The sequence below is a fragment of the Budorcas taxicolor genome, chromosome 1, assembly GCF_023091745.1.
Source record: "Budorcas taxicolor isolate Tak-1 chromosome 1, Takin1.1, whole genome shotgun sequence".
Classification (NCBI taxonomy): domain Eukaryota; kingdom Metazoa; phylum Chordata; class Mammalia; order Artiodactyla; family Bovidae; genus Budorcas; species Budorcas taxicolor.
Window position 1 is genome coordinate 47521946 of NC_068910.1, and position 25155 is coordinate 47547100.

The window sequence follows — 25155 nt, forward strand, 5'->3', positions numbered from 1 at the left end:
GGAGCCAGCCTGCCTGGTTTAACTCCTGACTCCTCCACTTCCTAGCAAGTGCTGGCTAAGTTCCCTGACCTCTCTTTCCCTGGTTTCTACATCTGTAAAATGGGTGCAATATATCTGCCTTAAGGAGTTATAAGGAGAACTGAGTGCTCAGCACAGTAATTCAGTACAGAATAAGCTCTCTGGAGACGTCCCTGGCAGTCCAGGGGTTGGGACTTTGCCTTCCCGTGCAGAGGGTGCAGGTTTGATCCCTGGTTGGGGGCTTGGATGCCACATGTCTCATGGCCAAAAAAGTAAGGATGTGGAAGAGAGACAATACTGTAACAAATTCAATAAACACTTTAAAAAATGGTCCACATTAAAAAAAATCTTAAAAAAAATGATACAAAGAAACGAATATAACAGAAAGAGACTCACAGACTTACAGAAGGAACTTATGCTTGCATGTACACACTGCTTTATTTAAAATGGATAACCAACAATGACTTACTGTATAGCACATGGAACTCTGCTCAATGTTTTGTGGCACCTGGATGTGAGGGGAGTTTGGGGGAGAAAGAACACATGTATATGTATGGCTGAGTCCCTTCACTGTCCTCCGGAAACTATAACATTGTTAATTGGCTATACACCAATACAAAAAAAAATGTTTTAAAAAATCTTTAAAGAAAGAATAAGCTCTCAATAATGCTTCCCTGGTGGTTCAGATGGTAAAGCATCTGCCTACCATGCGGGAGACCCAGATTTGATCCCTGGGTTGGGAAGATCCTCTGGAGAAGGCAATGGCACCCCACTCCAGTACTCTTGCCTGGAAAATCCCACGGAGGGAGGAGCGTGGTAGGCTGTAGTGCATGGGGTCACAAAGAATCGGACACGACTGAGCGACTTCACTTTCACTTTCAATGCTAGCTCTTATACAGAAAAATAATTTCCCTTTTCCACTGGCTTATTTTGGCGGTGCTTGTGGGATCTGTTTGCAGAGGCAGTGACTCAAGGCCCAGCCTCTGGAGAAGCTGGGAGCCTCCATGGCAACAGATGAGCCTTTTCTCCGGGTTCTGGCAGGGCCACTGACTCCAAGTCACAGTCATGCGGAAAACAGGGAGTCAGGACGATGGCTGGAGTGCCTCGCTCTACCCAAACAGTGCACAGGGGGCCTTGCCAAGCCGCACAGATGCCGCCTCCCAGAGCGCCCAGGTTTTTCTCACAGTTGTCGCTTTGCCTGGCAAAGAGAGCTTTTATCTTTCAAAGATATTGATGGCTTCTGCCCTGTTCTCTCAGCCCCACTGCTCTGAGGTGGGGGCTCTGGGAGAATCTGCTGGGCTGCACCCCACTTCCCAGGCTGCCTACACCCAGCAGCTCACCTCAGGCCAGTCCAGAAAGCCCTCTATTCAGTTCTTGCCATGAAATCACACCGAAATTCTGGGCTGGGCTGGCCACCCCTGTGGCCAGAGGTCACGCAGACTCGGTACACTCTTTGGTTCTGCTGGGCACTTATTTGAGGATTTTGTTGGAGGGGAGCGGCACTTACAGGGTCAGAGGCACTTGCAGAGACCTTCCCACTGGTTTGTCACGCTATCTTTGTCATGAGCTCAACGTGACTCCATCCTCACATTGCCTGCTCGCTAAGATGCTGCAGTTGTGTGGGACTCTGTGACCTCATGGACTGTCACCCGCCAGGCTCCTCTGTCCATGGGATTCTCCAGGCAAAAATACTGGCGAGGGTTATCATGCCCTCCTCCAGGGGATCTTCTCAGCCCAGGGATCAAACCCTCATCTCTTACATCTCCTGCATTGAGAGGTGAGTTCTTTACCACTAGCAGAGTCCCCCTCATTCCTGGGCGGATTCAGGCCTAAGAGGCACATCTTAAGTCAGAAGAGAGACATGGGAAAGACACCAGCCTTGAGGTCCAGAGCGCCGGGTTCCCTGTTCCCCTCTGTCACGCAGTGGCCGTGTGACCAGGCTCAGATCATGTCCCTTCTCTGACATTAGTTTTCTTACCTGAGGCGCTCCATGGGAACATGAGCCCAACCTTCAAGTTGGGACACGCATTTAGAGTTTGACTGCCATGTGGGGTGTATCCAAAGGATACATGGATACAACATGTGGAGGCCAACCTTTGAAGGGTCAGTGATCACAGATGTTGTCCAAGGGTTGGAGTCTGTGTGTGTGTGTGTTGGGGGACTGGGGAAGGCAGAGAGGGGTGGGGTGCTGTGTTGTACAGCCCCTATGTGTGAGAGAAGAGGGGGAAAGCGTACATGTCAGAGGCCCAGGGAGAGACACGGCGGATGTCACTTCTGTGTGTGAGAGAAGGAAGGTGGGGAGAGAAGAGGGCGGGGAAAGAGGAGGAGGGCCTGTGAAGAATTCAAAAGCGTACTGCAAGTGCATGTGAGGAAAAGGGAATGGGGAGAGAGAGAACAAGGAAGAGAGGAGATGTGTGTGTTGGGGGGGCAACTTGATCAGTGGCTGGACTGTACACACAGCTCCTGCCTACACAGTTCTCGAAAATTTCCCCACGCTCCCCAGAGAAACTCTATCGGGGTCTTTGGGGAATTCTCTTCTCCAGCTGGCTCCAGAGCAAGGCTGGATTCTCTCAGTCTGAGGGCAGAGGATCAGGAGGTCCCCCAGGGTCCCGCTCCTCTCATCAGGACCTGATTTCTGGATCTGGGTACCTGGAAGTCTGGCTCTGCACTGGGGAAAACAATCCCCACTGGGTGCTGGGGTGCCTCAGAGCAGCACAGCCTGTGTAGGCAGCAGCTAGAAGCTGGCTCACCCTCTCTGCACAGAGAATGAGGATGCCAGGCTCTGTTTACAGCTCCAGGCCTGGCGACGTCATCCCAGAAGGGATGTGAGGAAGGAGGAGTCGGGCTCTATCGCTGTGAGGACTACTCCAGTTTGGAGGAGGTGCGAGGTCAGTTTGGGAAATCGTGAGAAGAGCCTGTAGTGGAAATCTCCCTTTCAGAGTCTGGCATCCATCCATCTTCTTCCTGATAAAACAGTACCCCAAATATTTGGGGAGCTGCCTCTCCCCACTCCTTTTCATGGAGTTGACCTTGGTCCCAGGAGTGGGTCTGGCTTGAATCAGGCGTCTTCCCCTGCCTCAGCCACAGTGATTAGATCGGGGAGGGACAGGTGAACACACCTCAGGCCAGTGCGAGCCATGCCTAGGACTTTGTTCAACACTTGCAAGACGGGTGATTTCTAAGGATGTGTGATTGAGAGACGAGAGGGTTAGAGTTCCGGCTGTCATCTTGCGATTGTGACAAATGCGAATCTGCAGCCCACCAGCAGAAAGCGACGGAAAGGAAAGAGACAGTCCCGAAGGCACAGTTTAGACTCTGGATCCAGCAGCGCCTGAAGCCACGTTACCCTTGAACATCTCCGATTACATAGCAGTTGCATTCCCTTTTCTTGAAGCCGAGTTGGGTTGGGTTGTGACCCATGGCTGACACAGAAGGGAATGGGATTCCCAGCCCCCTACTGAGAATCCACAATGTACTGGGCAGGTACAGTGACCGGTGCTGGGGGAGGAAGTGACGCAGCACAAGGCTCCTGTCCCTGGGGGCACTCAGTCACTTGGGAAAGCAGACGTCTGGACAAGCCAGGACCCCAGCGACACATATCCACGTGCCTCCAAGGAGAGGCGCTGACAGCCTTAATCCAGAGCCGAGATGGGAAGGCCAGTGGGGGACAGAGGAGTCGGGACATGGGGTTGTCACTGGGTAACAAACACCAGCTTTAGAGATGGAAGGACTGAGACCTGAGTTCCAACACCACCTCTCCAAGTCTCCATTTATTCGCCTGCGAAAGGGGGAGTCTTATCTCCTAGTTTCGTTGTAAGAATTAAACCATTTAATCAGCCACGCAAGATGTATTTGTTGAGCACCTATTATGTGCCAGAAACTGTGGACAATATGGTGTGCCAAACAGAGAGGGAGCTTATATTCCAGTGGGGAAAGCATCCAAACAAGAGCCTACAGATATCCCTGGCGGTCCAGTAGTGAAGAACCCACCTGCCAATGCAGAGAACATGAGTTCGATCCCTAGTCCAGGAAGATCTCACATGCAGCAGAGCAACGAAGCCTGGCAGCCACCAACTGCTGAGCCTGTGAGCCTAGAACCCATGCCCAGCAACAAGAGAAGCCACTGCAATGAGAGGCCCACGCGCCGCAATGAAGAGTAGCCCCCGCTTACTACAGCTCGAGACAAAAGAGTTCAGGCAGCAGTGAAGACCCAGCATAGTCAAAACAAACAAACAATAGAGCCTAGAACGCGTGAGCAGGACAGGGAAGGGCATGGATGGGACAGGAATATCAACAAACACAAACGCTTCTTGATGACCATCTGTGGACTGTGAAGGGAGGTCTGGAAGCAGAATAGGAGGGCAGATTCCAGGTAGAGCGAGACCCCCATTATGAAGAGAGAGGGAGGGAAGGAGGTGGGAGGTGGGAGGTGTGAGGGCAGGTGGCACCAACCCTGTGGGCCTCTGTGGGATGCTTGGTTTTGTCTTTATCTTAAGAGCAAAAGAAAACATGGATGGGTTGCTTCTGGATAATTAGGAGTTCAAAGCAAATTACTGCACTGGTTTTGCGTTCACCTGCAATGTCGTTGGGCTTCCCAGGTGGCGCTAGTGGTAAAGAACCCTCCTGCCAATGCAGGAGACGTAAGAGGCGTGGGTTCGATCCCTGGGTCAAGAAGGGATGGGAGAGAGCACAGCAACCCACTCCAGTATTCTTGCCTGGAGAATCCCATGGACAGAGGAGCCTGGAGGGCTGCAGTCCATAGGGCACAACTGAAGTGACTGAGCTCACAAGCACGCAATGCTGTTATGGCCAAGCTGAGAAGACAGATTAGGAGAGAAGCAACCTGTGCTAAGCTCAGGGCATCTCACCTGCATTAAAGCAGTGTTGTGACAGCAAGGGAGGGAGCAACAGCAGTGTTATCCCCAGCCTGGGCAGGAGCTGCCAGCGAGGAACCGCAGACTTGCTTCCACTGTCCCCCGGGAGGGCCAGAGGGCCCAGGCTCAGGACTCCACTCCATGGTGGGGAGTCATCACTAACTACAAAGCCGATGCATCAAGGGGCCCGGACCTCCTGGGACACGAAGCCCGTTAAGCAGACTAAGCTTCCTGCCGGGGCATCCTTAGATGCCCAGACTTGCCTCTGGGAGCTGGAGGTGGTGTCCTCTGCTCCCAGGTAAGCAGAGTGGGACAGGGGAAAGATGCTGGGCTTCAAAATAAAATAAACTGGGTTCCCAATCCAGGCTCAGTGCCTTGTCAATCACATGACTTTGAGCAGGTCTCTCAGCCCATCTGCTACCCTGTGTAGACTTCTTTAAAAAAGAATCTTTATTTTTATTATTTACTTGGCTATGCCAAGTGTCAGCTGCAGCACCTGGGACCTTCTATCTTCATTTTGGCATGAGAGATCTTTAGTTGCAGCATACACACTCTTAGTTAGCATGTAATATCTATTTCCCTGACCAGGGATTGAACCTGAGCCCCCTGAGTTGGGAGCGTGGAGTCTTAGCCACCAGGGAAGTCCCTCCTACCCTGGAAACTGAGGCTAAGGCTTACCTTGGAGGCTTTCTGGGGATCTGTGAATTTAAGGCAGACAACATGCCTCCTGCTCAGGAAGTGGGCCATGACTTTCACTTCTCTTCTCCAGTCCTTCTTGGGGTTCTGGGTGACCAGCCTGAGCCGCATGTGACAAGGCAGATCCAGGACTGCCCCACGTGCTGCTGGAAGCATCCCAGGGTAGAACGTCTGAGCTGCCGTAAGGACTTACCTATGTAAATAAAACTCCCCTGGGAGAGGGATCGGGAGCTATGCCCACCCCAGATGGCATGTGGTGAACTCCTTTCACAGTCTTTCCTGGCAGCTGGCTGTGATCAAGGGGGAGACAAAGGAGAGCCCAGGAGGGGTGCAAAGCCTCTAGGTGGGGAGGACACTTTTGGAGGCTTTGGAAGTGCTGAACATGGCCAGGCAGCAAAGGCCCCATTCAGGGTCTCTGAATCAACAGTTAGTGGCCGTGAGCATTTGCAGCAACATGGAGGGACCTAGAGGTGATCATCTAAGAGGGGTGAGTCAGACAGAGAAAGACAAGCATCACATGATATCACTTGCATGTGGAATCTAAGAAATGATACTATGAACTTATTTGTAAAACAGAAACAGACTTAGAAAACAAACTTCTGGTTACCAAAGGGGAGGTGGGGAAGAGATGATTTAGGATTTGGAGATTAAAAGATAACACCACGCATGCTTGCTCAGCCGTGTCCGACCCTTTGTGACCCCATGGACTGTAGCCCGCCAGGCTCCTCTGTCCATGGGATTCTCCAGGCAACAATACTGGAGTGGGCTACCATTTCCTGTTCCAAGGGGTCTCCCTGACTCCGGGACTGAACCCACGTCTCCTGTATCTTCTGCACTGGCAAGTCCACTGCACCACCTAGGAAGCCCCTAAACGTTGTATATGTGTGTGTGTGTGTGTGTGTGTGTGATTTTTTACTTTGAATACACACACACACCCGTGTATGTGGGCTTCCCTGGTGGCTCAGTGATAAAGAATCTGCCTGCCAACGCAGGAGACACTGTTCGATCCCTGGGTCAGGAAGATCCCCTGGAGAAGGAAATGGCTACCCACTCCAGTTTTCTTGCCTGGACAATCCTATGGACGGAGGAGCCCGGTGGGCTACAGTCCATTGGGTCGCAAAAAAGTTGAACATGACTGAGTGACTAAGCAACAACAAATACATGTGTGTATATATATAGGAGCTTCCCTGGTGGCTCATGTGGTAAAAAGATACACGTTACTATCTATCAAATAGATAAACAACAAGGACCTACTGTATAGCACAGGGGACTTTATTCAGCATCTTATAATAATGATAATGGAAGAGAATCTGAACAATGCGTACGTATATGTTTAACCGAATCACTTTGTGGTACACCTGAAACTAACACGGTATTGTAAATCGGTTATCAGGGGTTCAATAACAATACATAAATAAATCAATAAAGACAACAACTGCAACAGCAGAAGCGTTAGCAGTAGTTTCAAAACTTCAAGAAAAGGAGGCCTGGCGCCCCTGGCCCCTCTGTGCGGCCATCTGTGGCCGCGCCACGTCCTGAGAGCAGCAGAGGCTAGCAGGTGGGGGAGGCAGCGTGAACAGGGCACAAGAGACACGGCAAGAACAGAGCCCGCGCCAAGGCCCACAGAGTCTCACATGAGCCACTGATGGCTTTGCAAATGCATTTGACTGTGTCTCTGTGCAACGCCATCTCTTTCCAGGCAAATTCAATCCTTGGCCTGTTACCAGGGTGAGCCTGGAAGGCACAGCGCTCCCTGGGCAATGTCAGCATGCAGTCTTCCTTCTGGGAGCTTCTGGGAAGAGGAGAAACAATCAAGCAGAGCCTTCATCTTGTCTGGACTCCCTCTCCTCTACTCAGCCCTCGGTGCCGCTCAGAATCCTGCAGTCTAATTTGTAGATCAAGCGTGTTATTGGATGTGAGAATTAGAAGTGACAACCGAAATGCCCCGTGCCATGATGCTAATACTCATTAAACCATCCCTGTCTATTATTTCAGAGAAAATACATGCTCACTAAGAACACACTTAGCGACTGTCTGCGAGAATACACTCCTAGTGACTTAAATCAAACATGCGGAGGCCTGGGTTGTCCTTGAATTGTCCCACGGCTATGAAAACCACAGTTGCAGAGAAATACTATATTCTTTCACTCTAAAATGGGTTGAAGGGGCTTCCGTCGTGGTCCAGTGATTAAGAATCTGCTTTCCAACACAGGAGACATGAGTTCAATCCCTGGTGGGGGAACTAAGATCCCACATGCTGCAGGGTAACTAAGCCTATACATTGTAAGCAGAGAAGCCCATATACCACAGTGAGAACCGCATACTCCACAACTAGAGAAAACCCACATGCTTGATGAAGACCCAGCATAGTCAAAATCAAAAAAGTGCTTGCACCGGAAGGAAAGGTTTTACCACAATGAAGCATCTGGACTGGGAAGCCTGAACTCCGGGGTCTCACCTTAGTAGACAGACCCTCCTCTAACCTGGCCTCTCTGTTGGTGGCTGTCCCCTTCATTGGCCCAGTTGGGGAGAGCCCCTGGAGACCTGGCTGGAGGGCCTCACCAAGACCTGGATGAAGGCTCCAGAGCTGCAAAGGGGAGGTGAACACAGAGGGGACCTTCGACTGGATCAGCTCCAGTGAAGGTCCACCCAACTCCGCAGGGCAGGTGCCACGTGCACTAGCTTACCTGGGAGCCCACTGGCTTACCTGAGCTTCACACCTGGGAAGCCATGACTGAAAGGAAAAAGAGGAGCCCTCTTTAGTGCTTCCAGAAGGCTTGTCTCTTCTCCACCTGAGTGTCTGAGCATTGACATGGCACCTATGTAAACCTCCAGAGACCCGCCATGCTAGAACACAACTCAACACTGCACGTCCTCCACAGACATCAGACAGGAAGCCTGCATACGGGAGGTGGGACACTGCCACGAAGCAATGGACGGCGTAGGTGCCACATAGATGTCACCCTGTGGCCTTTCATTTCTGAAATGGCTCTGGGCAGAGAAGTGTGTACGCTGGCAGGTTTGGTAGATGATGAGTTAAAAATGAATGAAGCTGGTCAGCTGAGTTAGATTTTCATCTCCTAAACTTGAAAGCCTACACTGTAATACTTATAGATGGCTTGCTCTTTGAGACTAGAAACCCCCCTTCAGCAGATATGGTGACAGGACAAGTCTGGCTGGTCTGTGAGAAGAATGGGCTCGCTCCACCACCTTCAGCCTCATGCCCCACCCAGGTATGGACTTGTCATATGCAAAGGCAGATTCCTCTTTTCGCCAACCATCTTGGGGAGTTATACTGCTGTCTGAGTCCACGCTCAAGATGCTGCCTGAATCACCGTCCTTCACTACACTAGCAAATTTCAGCACTGAGCATCTGGCCAGCTCCTCACTGGCCCATCCCTGGGCACTCTGAGGAAGTGTTGCAGAGGTCCTGAATCCCTGTCAACCTCTCAGGAGGGGCCCAGAAAAGGTCAGGGATTTTGCACAAGGTTTCAAAGCTTGCCAAGCAAGAAAACAGTCTGATTAGAAATAAAGCTGAGTATATTGATTTTTCTTGATGAAGTTTTGAATGCAACAACATTCAGGGCACGTTTTTCAGCATCCAGTAACACCATACGAGGTAGTTATTAATAAAGCCGAGAGAGAGAGAGAGAGATTGTCCCAAGGTCAAAAATAAAAGCGTGGAGAGAGCACTTTAATATTATCATCAGAGGTGCATACGGTGTCGGAAGTGACTTTCCTTGACCTTGTCCCGTGGAAACAGATTCACAGGCTCTCACACACTCCTTGGACTGAAGATCTTGAATGTAATTTTAGAGAAGAAAATAGAAATTGAGAGAAAGTGGTTTTTAGCAAAGCAAGTGCAAGTCTGCATAAATGCTGCCAAGGCCTCTATAATACAATAAGCCCAGAAACATCCAACAAAGAGAGAAGCATTTCCTTTGGAACTAAGGTATAAAAGCTTTATGATTACATACATTCCTGAGACTCTCATAAAAATTCTGTCTCACAACTCCTTTTAGTTTGTTTGTCTTTACCTCTTGTTAGAGTTGACTTTTTTTTTTTTAGCCACAAACAAGTCTAATAACCACATCTAGTATTTTGGCATACTCCTAGTATATCAAACGGCTTCCCTGGTGGTTCAGATGGTAAAGAATTGGCCTGCAATGCAGAGGACCTGGGTTTGATCCCTGGGTCAGGAAGATCCCCTGGAGAAGGGAATGGTTACCCACTCTAGTATTCTTGCCAGAGAATCTCCAGGGCAGAGGAGCCTAGCGGGCTGCAGTCCATGAGGTCGCAAAGAGTCGGACACAACTGAACAACTAAGCACATATGTACTAGGATAACGAGGACCAAAATTTTCCTGCTATGTGAATACACCCAGTCTCAGGCCCAGGAGCATCTCCGAGTCTTAAGAACCTGCACAGAAAGCTACTAAGCTCAAAGATGGCTTTCACTGAGCTTCCAAAGAAAAAGGACGATGTCATAACAACTTCTGTAAACATTAGTTTCTTCAGCTATGAAATTGGAATATGGGCTCCACATACCTCATGGGTGGCTGAGAGGTTAAAACAACATAATGCAAGCAAAAAATGCTTCTTAAATTTAATAAGCCTGGCTGCATCCTTCTTGATGACCTAGACTCTAGTTTGGGTTCAGGCATCGAGATGCTCTCAGCCACAGGATTAGCCACAGGATTAGCCACAGGGTGCCCTCTGGTCCCCTGGCTCACACCTCAGGGCCATGCACGGCCTCTGGGTGCTCTCTCAGCCCCAGTCCCAACTCTGTACAGTTATGGTTGGGACCTTCCTGTCTTCTGTGTTAGACTCTGAGCTCCTACAGGGCAGGGGCCTCTTCCTGTTGTTCTTGGAGACACCCTTCTACACTCCAGCCAGTGCTATGCTGGGCAGGCTTGTTCCAGCTGGGGGCAGCTGACTGTGGGCACCTCTCCCTCACTCAGCATTCAGCGATAATCTGTTGGTAGCTCAACGACACATATGGTGGGGATATTTACACTATGGAAATTGACAAATGCTACAAATCAAGCTCTTTTTCTTTTTATCCCTGGAGAGCCACCTGTCAAAAACTTACCAGGATACTACTGACCCCTAGCCAGTGCTCTCACCTCATCCTTTTAACCTGACACATTCATGCTGGACAAACACTCTCCACAGCAGAACCAAAATCTAGTGTGTCATGACACCCTCCCTTAAAAAAAAAAAAAGAGTATTTATTTATTTGGCTGCATCAGGTCTTAGTTGCAGCATGTGGGATCTAGTTCCCTGACCAGGGATTGAACCTGGGCCCCCTACATTGGAGACACAGATTCTTAGCCACTGGAGCACCAGGGAAGTCCCTACACCCTCCCTTCTTGAAACCTATGTACTCTCAGTTCTATGATCTACGTGCCTGGCTTGTTCCCCAGTGATGGCAGCAATAACCACTGTAATCAGAGCTAACATCTACTGGAACTTACTCTGGGCTGGCTGCTGGCAGATGCCTCTCAGTGAGTCCTGTCCACGGGGCTGTGAGGCTGGCACTATGTTACACTCATCTGACCCAGGAGGAAAGCGAGGCTTTGGAGCCTTGTCCATGGGCAGGTGGGGCCAGCATCAGGTCCCAAGCCAGCTTGGCCACGTCCCCCGCCCCGATCACAGCCATGCTGGGTCACTCACCCTGCTACCTTCCCGTGGCCCCTCTCCCCACGGTCACGCCTCCGTGTGTGTCCAGCCCTAGTCACTGTGGTTCTATTTTCACCCATGTGGTAATGATATGAAGAGATCTTGTTGATTAAGCTCTGAGGCCCCTTATGATTTCCCGAATAGCCCCCAGTTTTATCCCTGGCTGGGGGAATGGGGCTGGCTCCCTGGTTCCCACTGTAGGGGGGCCTCTGAATGTCAACCAGCCTCAGAGCCCACCCTGCTACATTCTTCCTTTTGGACTGAGGCTCCCAGGGGCCACAGCTGTCCACATCGCTTCTCTGAACCTGGCCTTGGGAACATCCACTGGGGGTCCACTGCAGGGGGCATAGGGCTGCCTTGTCTATTACTCCCAGCGCTTCCCTACACCAGCAAAAGCTTGATTTGGTGGATAGCAGACCAGGGAACGGAGAGCTAAGAAGGGGCCAAGCCAGAGTTTCAGTCAGGCGTGCATGATGGCATTTAAAAACATATATTTTATTTACTTATTTGGCTGTGTCGGGTCTTAGTTGTGGCACATGAGCCTCCGTGGTGGCATGTGAGATCTTTAGTTGTGTTGTGACATGCAGACTCTTCGTTGTGGCATGTAGGGTTGAGTTCCCTGACCAGGGATCGAACCTAGGCCCCTACATTGGGAGCGAGGAATCTTAGCCACTGGGAAGACCAACAGGGAAGCCCTAGGGCTGGCATTCTTTCCATAACACCAGAGATCCTGAGCGTAAGGCAGGGGACAGGCTTCTGGGTGGCCAGGGGATTCAATTTCCACTGCCATCTCCCAGCCCCTGGCCCACAGAGCAGCAGGCCCTGCCCTGATAACCCTCTAGGCGGGCCCTGCAGCTTCTTCTCCTGTCCCAGGGCCTGGTGAGTGGGACCATACTGTGGGTTGAGCTGCATCCCCTCCGGGGCTGGGGAGAGCCTGCCCAGGGCATGAATCCCCCCGGCCACATAGTTCTCATCCCTCGAAAGGTGGCCTCCACTAAGTGAAAAGCAAGTGGTTAACTCTGCGTAAAGGTGGTCGCTAAGTTAAGGGCAGTTCAGGTGACTGTGTGTGTGTGCTAAGATGTCCAACTGTTTGCAGCCCCATGGACTATAGCCCTCCAGGCTCCTCTGTCCATGGGACTCTCCAGGCAAGAATACTGGAGTGGGTTGCTGTGACCTCAGGGGATCTTCCCGACCCAAGGATGATGGAACTTGTGTTTCTTAAGCCTCATACATTGCCAGGCAAGCTCTTTACCACTAGCACCACCTGGGAAGCCCAGTTCAGGTAACTGGGGAAACACATTCATCCCTTCTGAGTTGTGGTGGACACCCTGGTTCGATTGGACCTTTTTAATTTTTATTTAAAAAATTTCTGACCTCCATGGTTTCCGTTGAGAAATCTGTTGTCACCTGAATCGATCTTCCCTTATAAAAAATATATTATGTCTGGCTGCTTTCAAGATCTTAACTTTTTTTTCTTTAGTTTTGAAAAGTTTGATTTTTATGTGTCCTGGTGTGGATCTGAATGTATTTGGGTTTCCAAGTCGTGTGTTTATTTTTCGGGGCTTCAAGGACATCATCTGGCAATATTCTCAGAGAATGACCTTTTCTCCTCAAAATCAGCCAGTGAATTTATTTGGTTTTTATTTCCCTTGAGTACTACCCACAAGCCTTATCCAGCAGCTTCTAATTTTCTCCACTCATGCTTACAAAAATCCTCTCCTGCAATAAAAAGTGTAGCTGGAATACTTTTATGAGTGTGGTGAGAAGTGATGGCCTCGTCACAGGAGGCGCCATTCTCTGGCACACCCGCCGGGGCTCAGCATGGCTTCCCCGCTGAACCACCAGAGCCGGAGCCATTAGAGCTAGGGGCTGTGGGCCGCAGATGGTTATAGGGAAAACAATTTAAAGTTTCCTAACCATGGGACAGGCACCATGGTGGGCACAAATCTTCTTCTCTCTAATCCTTTAGCAACCTGCCCAGTGTCATAAATTCCCATTTTTCAGATGAGGAAAATGATGCTCAAAGATGCTAATAGCACCTGGCTGATAGCCACACAGCTGTTAAGTGCCAGAGCCAGTGTAAATGTGCCAATAAATTTTAAAAATTATTTTAGGCAGCATGGCTTACCTGTAGTAAAGTACACTGATCTTAAGTGTCACAGAGAATGTTTACATGTGTGTACACGCATAAGACCACTTAGTCAACATACAGAGCATTGTATTAATAATCAGTGCAGATGGCTTGCTGGGTGATTAATAATCACTCCGGATGGCTCCCATTCAGTAACCCCTCCTGCCCCCATCACCATCATAGGTCAGTCTGACCATTTCAGAACTCTCCATGAATGGGATCATCCAGTGCGTGCCACCTGTACCTGTCTTCCTTGGCTCAGCGTCACATGGTGTTCACCATGGTGCTGCAGGTATCAATAGGCTCCTCTTTTTCATTGCTGTGTAGTATTTTATTATACGACTACATCACAATTTTTATATTCATTCTCTGCTGATAGACTTTGGGGTGGTTTCTAGTTTGGAGGCATTACAAAGAAAGCTGCTGTATCTTTGTGCACGTGTTTTCTGGACATACTCTCACAAAGTCAACGGAGACACCCCTTGCCCCAGTTCCATCACGTGGCAGGAAGTTGCCATTTTGTTCTATTTTGTTTGTTCGCTTTCGCTATAGAAATTATGCTTCCCTTATTTTTAGCCATAGGTGATTCAGGAAGGAAGAATCTTACTGACTTCTCTGAGCAAATTTGTAAAGTTCTCTCCAAGCAGTTTTTAATTCTGTTTGGTAGGTAGAATAGGGAAAAGGAGCCCAAAATGGCGGTGGCTAAAAGACTAGGAAGGGAAAAGCCCACGAAAAGAGAACAGAGGAAGGTCAAAGGAAGGTCCGAGGACCTGAGTGAGGACTTCAGGGAGAACAGCACTCCTGACTAAGCCCAATTTGCATAGGGCAGGCCCGGGAGAAGAAAAAAACATATAAAAAGAGGAGGAGCCAAAGGGCTCTCTCTCTCTGCCCTCCCCCCATAAAATAGAGCTGTAACACTGATTTGTCTACGAGCTGTAACACGGTCCGTTCGAGACCTGAGAGCTATAACACGGTCTGTCCAAGACCCGAGAGCTGTGACACGCCGAGGGCTTTAATGTCCGTCACTCCAAATCTTCATTGTGACGAGACAAAGAGCCGAGGAGCACACACTCGCCCGACAATTCCTTCCCACTGAAACCTTGGAAGTGAGGTGAGAGGGGATCAGTTTTACCTCTTCAGGAGACACATACACCCTCATACCTCTGCACGCTTTTTATCATTTCACACTCTGTTGCCTTACACATTCAAATTCCCAGCATCAACCACCGACTACCCTACTTGACCAAAATAATGCCCTTCCTGCCTCAGCCACACCCGTTCTGCTGTCCCCAAAGACATACTGTTTCACGACCCTTCAGTGCTTTACCCTTCCTCTCTGCCAAATTCCATCCTTCTTTCCAATCCCTGCTTAAATGAAGCCTTCCTTTTTTCTTTCTGGCAAGCTAACAGAATTGTAAATTGATGGGAGCATAAATTCTAAATAAATAAACCTACTATACACACACTGTATTTATATGAGAATATACAACAAATTTTGTTTTGTGCTGAAGGTAGTTTTTAAACATACAGGACACAATTTAATACACAGGGCATTTTTAAAAGGTGAGAAACAAATTACTTCCATTTGATAATGACCTAATGACCATGACATAGACTACCTGCTGAATGGTATAGTCTTTTCCCAAAAGTTAAGACATAAAAGCTAAATTGATTAGAAGCAATGCAAAACTGTTAGCGCTTTAAGATTGTAACTAAAAGGCACAGCTGACAAAGATTTCTTAAAGGTATTCAGTTTATTTAGAATTCGTTACACTTCCTCAGTGTACAAGGCCATTCATTCCTAGATGTCTCTTGAAGAATCTCAGTTTAGAGGTTAAGCAAATCACCTGAAGGACACAGAGTCCCAGAAAATGCAGATGTCTTTATGGGGTTTGATTCTGATGAGGCTTTGGAAGCTACTTAATTGAGGAATTGGGGGATGCTGCCCCCAGAACAATTCTTTAGGAAAAAAAAAAAGAAATCCTCTTTTCTTAATTGTCTCATATCCTACTTCTAGGGGTGTAAACTAGAAGCCTCTCCAGTTCTTTCCTTACCAGTGAATTCCTAAATACTCCCCTGACAGGGCTGCCTTTGAATTACAGAGACCATAATATTCTCTGATGCTTCTACAGTGATTCCGAGAGCAATTCACACCTCAGGCAGGATTCCTAAGAATCCTTCTGACAGTACAGCTTATACATTCCAGGGTGAAGCAGCCCATTTATATGGTAAATGCGTTGGCCCTCCCATCAGGCGATGCTGAATTAGTTTGCCTTCCTTAGGCCACTTGTTCCTGCTCTCAAATGAGAACTCAAGAAATTTAGCAGCAGTCGCTTTTGGTCTTGATTTTAAGAGCTGTTTGTAGTCTTCAGAAATGAATACAGCATCATCTGCTATATTGGTTCCTGCTAAACTTAACTGTCTTCATACTGAATACTGCTTTGTCCAAATTTTAGGGCTTAATTTTCCAGGATCTTTCGAAGAACTTACATTTTGTAAGGTTTCTATAAAGTGAAACAGATGTTCTTCACTGTCTATCCCTCTCTTATGCTGCAGTATCAGATCCTTCTTTTCAGTTCTTAAATTGATTTTCTGTGGACTGTTCTGAGGGAACTTCAAATTTTTAACCACTAGGCTTATCCTGGGCTTTCCAGGTAGCTCAGTGTTAAAGAATCCATCTGCCAATGCAGGAGATGCAGGAGTAGGTGGGGAAGATAGATCCCTGGGTAGGGAAGATCCCCTGAAAGAGGAAATGGCGACCCGCTCCAGTATTCTTGTCTGAAAATCCCGTGAACAGGATGGGTCCATGGGGTTGTAAAGTCAGACACGACTGAAGGAGCATGCAGGCTTATCCGGGGCTTGCGTCTGTACTGTATGCATATCTGTGCTTTAAAAATAAAAAGAGCAAGGTTCCTTCTTCCCTCGTGGTTGGGGGGACGTAGTCCTGTCAAGAATGCATACCCTGGAGGCAAAGATTCGGTTCTGGATCCTGCTCCCACCCCTACTGGAACAGTAAGATGCCTTGGTAAGCTCAGATCTACAACTTTAACAGGAGGTGCTATTCACCTCGCAGGACCATACAGGGGAGAGTGCTGGCATCTAATTAACGTTCTTTTCTGGAAATCCACTCTCTACTGCCTGCAGCCTAGATTCAGCCTTACCTTGCCCAAGCTTTCCGGTCTGCCCACTGCTCACCCTTTCCTTTGTCCAGCCTGCCTTTGCTTCCTTGTCCTCCCCTGCCAAACTCCTACCCCATGAAAACCCAGCTCAGGCAACCCTTCCTTTGGGATACCCGTCCTGCTGTTGCTCTAACCACAGTCCCCCCCGAGGACCTCATGGCCTCCAGCAGAGCACTGTCCACTCACGGCTGCTCATGTAGTACTGAGATCTGTGTGACTCTTTAACCTTGGCCATTAACACAGGCCTGGGCGCTTGCTGATGGAAAGAACCAGTGCCTCTGCTTGCTTATCAGAGAAATTTTAGAAAGATATAAATTTCTGGCTAAGATTCAGTACTTTCATTACCCTATCATGGCCCGGGTTCAATCCCTGGTCAAGAAACTTGAGATCCTGCAAGCTGCAGTCAAAAACAAACAAAGAAAAAAAAAAATGCCAAAAGATCAAAATTTCAGGCTGGCCTCTTCCCCATAATAACTGTCCTGCAACTTATGCAAGGAGGCTTCAGGAAGAAAAGAAAAAAGGGATGTTACAAACAAAAGGCATACCAAGAACTTGTACCAAAAAGTTGTACGACAAACATCGAAAGTGGACAGGTGGACAAACAGTGCTCCAGAAAATCAGTGACGGATGGTAAAGAGCTGATTGCTTCAGCACAGGCCTCCTGTGTGGGCTGAACCCAGTAAGCATTTATGGAAGAAATAAATGCAAAATACTCCATGTGTCTGTGTACATTTCCAGGAAGAAGGAGACGCTGTCTTACATAACCAGGTAAAGTGATCAATTTCAGGAAGTTTAAAATGAACTCAATACTATTCTACCATCATCCAAATGGTGTCAACTGTCCCAGTGTCCTCCACAGCCACGTTCCTCATCTCAAAAGTTGATCAAGGGTTACGCATGCCACTTGGTTTTCATTTCTTGTTAGTCTTTAAACATTTCCTCAGTTTCTTTTTTCTTTCATGACATCAACATTTTGAAGACTTCAGGCCAGTTATTTTGCATAATACCACTCCATGTGCCTTTTGCATTTCCTCAAGATGAGATTTATTCTGAAATCTGGAAGGGTAGACTGTCTCTCACAGTACATGAATGGAACTTAATCACCAACACTCCTCAATTTTTTTTTTCCTTTAATTTTTTCAATCTAGTCAAGAGCTGTGTCAATTGTAAACCTTTTCCACTGAACAGCCCTGGCTAAGATGGGATTTTCCAAGTACACAGTCACTTTCTTTGACTTGCTGCAACATAGCGTGTGATGAAATTGCAAGAGCTCCTTATTCAAAATGACAATTCAATACATAACATTGGCACACAGTGCTGCCAACACAGATAATTATTCCATTGCTCGCAGGTTCCTATGTCGCAGATACTCCACAAAGAGTACATACAGGATAAATGCTCTTCATTCAAAAAAGTGAGATACTTCTTTCACTAAGAAACCACCGCATATATAATTTTTAATATAAGAATTTACCCATGCTAATACACATGATTTTAAATGTCTCCTCATGTTCTGTCAAGTAGAATGTGCCCTAATTTACTTCTTCTGTTCTATTGTTGGACATGTAGATTATTTGTAATCCAGGATGTCTCATTTTTCACTGAAAAATTTTTTGTATTAAAAATATTCCATTGCCTCTTTAGGTAAAGGTTTTAGAAATTACAGGGTAAAAGGACTTGAACATGCTAATGGCTATTGATATATGTTGGTAAAAGGTTATGCCCATTTTGACTTCACCAGCGATGGATGAGAGTGCCTTTTTCAATCTACCCTTGTCAACACTGAGGAGAATGCAGAAAAACAAACATTAATTTAATAAGAAAAAAAGCTACTTGAAGTGTAAATGTCTATTTCCTTGCTTTCTAGTGAGGTTCAACATTTCTCCATATAATTGTTAACCTGCGAATGTCCTCATCTCATAGTGGTAATTTTTTAATATCTTATCTCCTGTAGGGATATTGCAAACCCACTGGGATATCTCTAAAACATACTGTGGAGTTTATACTAAAAGGGCAGCATGCTAATTTATGAATCATGTGGATTGTGTGAACATCAAACATTAAGTGATCAGATAGAAGTAAAGGGTATTTGACAGAAGGGGAAAAGAGATGAAGGCTTAAATTGTCTCAGAAAAACCAAAGCCAATGCCACACGGGTAATAAGGACATATGTTTTGATTTCAGTTCCAACGGTAATTTTTCTCTGTCATTCTCTGAAAACAGTCTCCCCAGTTGGTCTGCATTAAAGGTAATAGCACAAAACAACAAAAATCAGAGGGAGCATTTTTTATAAAGGAGCAAAGAACTAAGAGGCCAACTTGTTTCCAAGGAAAGTAGGAAAGAGATTCCTGAATCAGTTCGACACCAAATGATAACGGCAGTCCTGTGCTTCTAGGCCCTGCAGAGGATCTTAAATGCAATCACTATGTGTCCTTATTTATAACGTTTGACTGCATCTCTGCAGTAAATAGTCAAGAAGGGAAATTTATACATAATTAGAAAATGACAAAGAGAATGATTCCATAAAAGACAGACAACACTCCTGGCTAACCCAGTTTACATAGGGCAGGCCTGGGGGCGGGGGGGTGGGGGGAGATATAAAAAGAGGAGTCAGAGGGCTCTCTCCCCTTCTCCCTGTCCCCCCCGCCCCCACCCCCGCACGCTGGGGCACTCCTCTCTTCACGTCTTTGGGTCGACATGCCCTCACGCCTCGAGGATGAGGATGGATTTTCCTGTTTTTATCTAAATAAAATAGAGCTGTAACATGGAGCTGCAACACTGATTTGTCTAAGAGCTGTAACACTGTCCGTTCGAGACCCGAGAGCTATAACACGGTCTGTCCAAGACCCGAGAGCTGTGACACGCCGAGGGCTTTAATGTCTGTCACTCCAAATCTTTGTTGTGATGAGACAGAACCGAGGAGCACACACTCGCCTGACACTATTAGCTATATTCCGAAGAGACATGTTACTTTATTAAGGCCCTGCGTCCCTGCTCTGAGCAGAATGCAGAGAGAAGCAACGGCTGGAGGAGGAGCCCTCCTGGAGATGTTGGCATCAGGCCAGTGCATCTCAAACAAAGTCTAGGGCCATCTTGATCACGGTGCCTGTGCCTGTTTCCTGGCATCTCACCACGCAGGAGAGCAGAGACAATCCCAAATGGGAAAGAGGCCAGCAGTGTGAAGGAAGCAACATGTTCATAGAGATTAAAGTCAACGTGATGGTGAAGCTAAAACTGCCATGGCTACCTCCTTCAGAGCTCATATGGTGGCCCAGAATTTCCAGGGACCACAGAAAGGATGTGCTATGGACTATGTCCTTTCTCTCATTTGTCACCTGAATGTAAAAAGCTGATCTGATAGCTTGGACACTTTCTCAGTTCAAGACAGTGGGCTGGAGGGATGGATTCTCAGTAAAGCTAGAGCCGCTGGCTCTACTTGCGCTATCCACATTGCACAAGTATGTCACTGACCCGCTGAGAGCAGGTCCACTTGGGCAGGAAGGGAGAATGCTTCCCCTTAATGTCAGTTCTTTAGGGGATGTTCTTTCAAACTAGGGTATCTGATGAAAATGCATGGAATGATCAAAATGATGATGTAACATATCCAAATAAACAGTTAAATTTCAAAAAAAAAAATTCTAAAATAAGTAAACCATCATTCATTGTTATTAATCTCCCAAAGTGAAACATTTTAAACTAACGTACATTTTAATTTGAGTCACACCTGTAGAACCACACCATGGACAGGCCCGGGGTGCTTGATACAGCCATTCGCTTCTCATGCTGCTGCTGCTACTGCTGCTAAGTCGCTTCAGTCGTGTCCGACTCTATGTGACCCCAGAGACGGCAGCCCACCAGGCTCCCCCGTCCCTGGGATTCTCCAGGCAAGAACACTGGAGTGGATCGCTTCTCATGCAGTCAGTTAATAGCACCACACAAAGGTCTACTCTCCACTCCTCGTGCCTTAATTTTCTGAGCGCAGGACTTTTTACTATTATAATTATTCATGGTTCCGTAGTATCTCAAGAACCATATGCCTATGGTAGCTACTGGATAAACAGCTAGAAATCAAACCAGTGCACCCCAAATGGGCTTAATTTACACAGGAAAGAAAAAGTATGTCAAGGGCAACGGGGAGTAAACTATGAGTCTAAAGAGTGGTCATCGCCACAGCTTCACAGAGCTGCTATCCACTGTTTTATTGGGATTTCACACAATATAAATACAGGTGTTCATCACGTAATTTGCCATATACAGTGTTTTAAAATCCAATTGCTCGATTATGAATATGCTGAAAGAATATCCCAGTAATACCCTAAGTAAATCATTTCTACACCAAGACGTGAATTTCAGATTGCACGAGAGGCAGAGAAGCTGATGGTCAAAGCGGATGGAGCACAAAGTGACCCCAGACACCATCTCCCGGCAAGACGCCGGCTTTTGCCAGGCATTTAAAGTCTAAACAGTCCATTGTAAAATAACTGCTTTTGTTTCAAGAAACTGGGCAGATTTTAAAAACTGTCATTTACCTGAAATTTTTCACACTTGATTCAAGTCAAACTATTCCTAAGTGTTTCCTGTGATGAATTTGGCAGTGCATCCTGTATCAGGCTGAGGGGTTATACAGCTTGTTAACTACTACCGTTACTGTTAAGTCACTTCAACTGTGTCCGACTCTGTGCGACCCCATAGACGGCAGCCCACCAGGCTCCCCCGTCCCTGGGATTCTCCAGGCAAGAACACTGGAGTGGGTTGCCATTTCCTTCTCCAGTGTATGAAAGTGAAAAGTGAAAGTGAAGTCGCTCAGTCGAATCCGACTCTTAGTGACCCCATGGACTGCAGCCCACCAGGCTCCTCCATCCATGAGATTTTCCAGGAAAGAGTACTGGAGTGGCTGATACATAAATAAACTCTTCTAGGGAAACCTTCAAAATGTAAAAGACGGTCAGCCCACAGGCCATATACACCTGAGGCACTCTGACTTCTCTATCAAATTGAGCCTTAGAAACATTTCAAGAAGCAAAACCTGCCCCATGGATCTTGGACTTCTTTCCTGGACTGGTTCCAGTGCTGGACTTGAATCATATGGAAAAATAGGAAATGAGCTCAACTTTTCCATCTTTTTTGATTTGGGACAATATTCATCCCAAGACTTCTGGAGATATCCCCACAAGACATCATCACAAGATTAACCCAGCACAATTCCCAACTTCTCCCTAACATCATCTTCCTTCATGCTCTGATTAAAGAAGTTTGGGTGTGTTCTATCTGCATCAGACACACCAAATGTAGAAAACTCCTCAGTAGCCCTCCCTTTCCTTAAAAAAAATAATGCCGGCCACTCAACCACTGGTGGCCCCGCTCGGCTGAAGGAAGACGGTGCCACCGTGAGCTGAGACCCGGAGGGTGCACTCGGCCACTCACCTCGCCTGCTGGCAGACACAGCAGACCCACACCTTCTCGCGCTTCTGGTAGGAGCAGCAACTCTTGCAGACGTTGAACTTGCAGTCCCCACACCGGCGCTTGGTGTTGACGAGGAAGGTGAAGGGCGAGCAGCAGCGTATGCAGCAGTGCTCCAGGAACTTCTGGTGCCTGGAGAGGACGCTGCACTTGCTGCCTTCCTCGTCCAGCCTCTGCTTCATCTCACTGGGGCCCGGAGGGCGGGGGGCGGGGGGTGGGTGAGGAGAAGAAAGACAGCAATCAGCTCAGGGGCTCCCTCCCCAAAGCGCCCCACCCCGGCCCCCCTGTCTGCCAAGCGACCACGTAGGATCTTCCTGTAAAACAGTACAACTCAGGAAGTCCAGTGGCTTGACATACTATCCAGAGAGGAACCCTAATGGTGGGTTAATTGTGTGTTCTTCTACGTGTCATATTTTCTATGAGAAAGCACAAAACCTTACGACTTATATTTCAGACACCAGATTGAAATATAAGTTATTGTAAAACTAAGCACATTAAAAAAGAACCCTTTAGCTTAATTAATGCCTTTTTAAAGGAGCAGAAGATCATTTATGTTAAAACATTAATCCTCACAACAGCCCTGCTGGGAATATGATAAATGCAATCCTGGCCCTCAATATCCCTGGAAAACAAGCACCGAGGATTTTAAAAGCTTTCAAATCAATGTAAGTCAATAAAGATTCTCTGGGTGATGGGCTAATCCTAAACACTGGTGACTCGAGAGCTGGATAAACGTTAACTCCCTTTTTCCAAAGAGCTCATGGGTACTCTGGGCACACAACTGGTCAGTGCGTGCAGCAATGCAAAGCTGCACACACTGTTTTCTCTATACTCTGAGAAGCAAAGGAGAACCCTGAGAGATAAGGAATCCCCCAAACACACTGAGATACCCAGGATAAAACTGACCGGAAGTAACCAAGTTATTCTGACTTGAAAGGTTTTGAATTTGTTTTTTTTCTGTTCAAAGATGGACACCACAGGCAGGAACAGAACATAATTATATTTTTCCATACCCATTTTGTGATTACACAGTTCATCCCAGATGAATCTATGATGTAAGTATATCATGCTAAGTTGCTTCAGTCATGTCTGACTCTTTTGCAACCCCACAGACTATAGCCCTTCAAGCTCCTCTGTCTATGGGATTCTCCAGGCAAGAATACTGGAGTGGATTGCCATTTCCTCGTCCAGGGGATATTCCTGACCCAGGGATCAAACCCATGTCTCTTACATCTCCTGCATTGGCAGGCAGGTTCGCTATTACTAGCGCCTCCTGAAATATGATGTATGTAGCAAATATTTTCCTTCATTTTGCAATTGTTTTTTCAACTTTTCATATGGTGTGTCTCATCATTTAGAAGCGTTTACTTTTTCTGTAGTTAAATCTGGCAGTCTTTTCTTCTATGGCTTCTAAATTTTACGTCTTGCTTATTACTTCTCCCACCCTCTACCAACCACTTATCTACTTTCTATTCCTACAGATTTGCCTATTCTGGCTATTTCATATAAATGGAATCATACCATATGTGTTCAAAGTTCATCCATGTTTTAGTGTGTATCAGAATTTCATTCCTTTTTTACTGTCAAGGAATATTCTGTTTACAGATATACCATATTTTACTTATCTGTTCATCGACTAATAGACATTGGGGTTGTTTCTACTTTTTGCCTATTTTGAATAATGCTGCTATCAACATTCATGGGCAAGTTTTTGTGTGGACATATATTTTCAACCCCAGGAGTAGAATTACTGGGTCAAATGGTAATGTTAAATGATTAAACTTTCAAGAAACCACCAGACAGTTTGGTCGTCTGGCTACTCCTCCTTACATCCTACTGGCAGCCCATGAGGGTTCTGATTTTTCTGCATCCTCATCAACACTTGTTACTGTCTGCCTTTTTTATGACAGCCATCCTAGGAGGTTTGAAGTGGTATCTGTGCTTCTGATTTGTATTTCCCCAATGAGGAATAATATTAAGCATCTTTTCATGTACTTACTGGCCACTTGCATATATTCTTTGGAGAAAAGTCCATTCAAATCTTTCACCCATTTTAAAATTAGAATATTTGTCTTTTTCATTGCTGTGTTATAAGAGTTCTTTATATATCCTGGATACAAGTCCCTTATCAGATATATGATTTGCAAGTATTTTCCCTTTATTATATTAGGATTTTCAGGTGTTTTTAGTACAACGAAGGGCTACGCTAGCTCATCGCAGGCTGCTACTAGAATTGGAAATCTACGTATGGTTTTATAATCTAATTTTTCACTTGACAACAAAACACCGTAAACATCTTTCCATGAAAATTCAAAGAGTATTTACAGCTTTAGCTTTCAGGTGCCCTGGGCTGGCTTACACAGCTGCCAGTACATGCACAGGCTTACTACTCTGCATTGCAGTGTCCAATACCCATTTGTAGCTTGAGCATTGGAAGGGGAGAGAGACTATATAAGGCCTGCTGATGATTCTACAGGGTAAAATATTATATAAGTATACTTGGCTGAATGGGGGCTTCCCAGGTGGCTCAGCGGTACAGCATTCTCCTGCCAGTGCAGGAGATGCAGGAGACCTTGGTTCAAGCCCTGAGTTGGAAAGATCCCCTGGAGGAGGGCATGGCAACCCAGTCCAATAGTCTTGCCTGGAAAATCCCAAGGACAGAGGAGCCTGGTGGGCTACAGTCCATGGGGTCATAAAAGAGTCAGACACGCCTGAAACGACTTAGCATGCATAGTTGGCTGAATATAATATTTACAGGGAAACAGGACGGAAGGTTTTTCCTTAAGGCATGATGATATTGTTATCCGGTCCCTCAGATTTAAAACAGAAGATGAGCTAAGTTATCAACACTCTGACCTCTGTAAACAATATAAGAACAGCCTCAGCAACTGACTTTCTTCTATTGACATTTCAAAGACACTAAATTAAATGTGATAAAACATCCAGGAAAGAAAGTCTTTGGGGATTAAAAAAAAAAAAAGGAAAAAACTCTGTGAACTCAACGCACAAGATCACTTGAGCTTTATGAGTTTTGATTCCTGATATACAAAACACCAATGGCATTTTAAGAAAATGACTGAGAGTCTAATAATAAAATTTACCAACTCCTCCAAAGT

At 46.8% G+C, this 25155-nt stretch overlaps 1 protein-coding gene across 1 annotated transcript in view; it reads right to left on the bottom strand.

Moving 5' to 3' along the window:
- The window catches only part of MYRIP (myosin VIIA and Rab interacting protein), a 219280-nt gene that overhangs the window by 94703 nt on the left and 99422 nt on the right, over positions 1-25155 (bottom strand). The window contains exon 3 of the mRNA XM_052641292.1: positions 22004-22225. Within this exon, the coding sequence (XP_052497252.1) occupies positions 22004-22225 (222 nt within the window). The remainder of the gene's footprint in view (positions 1-22003; positions 22226-25155) is intronic.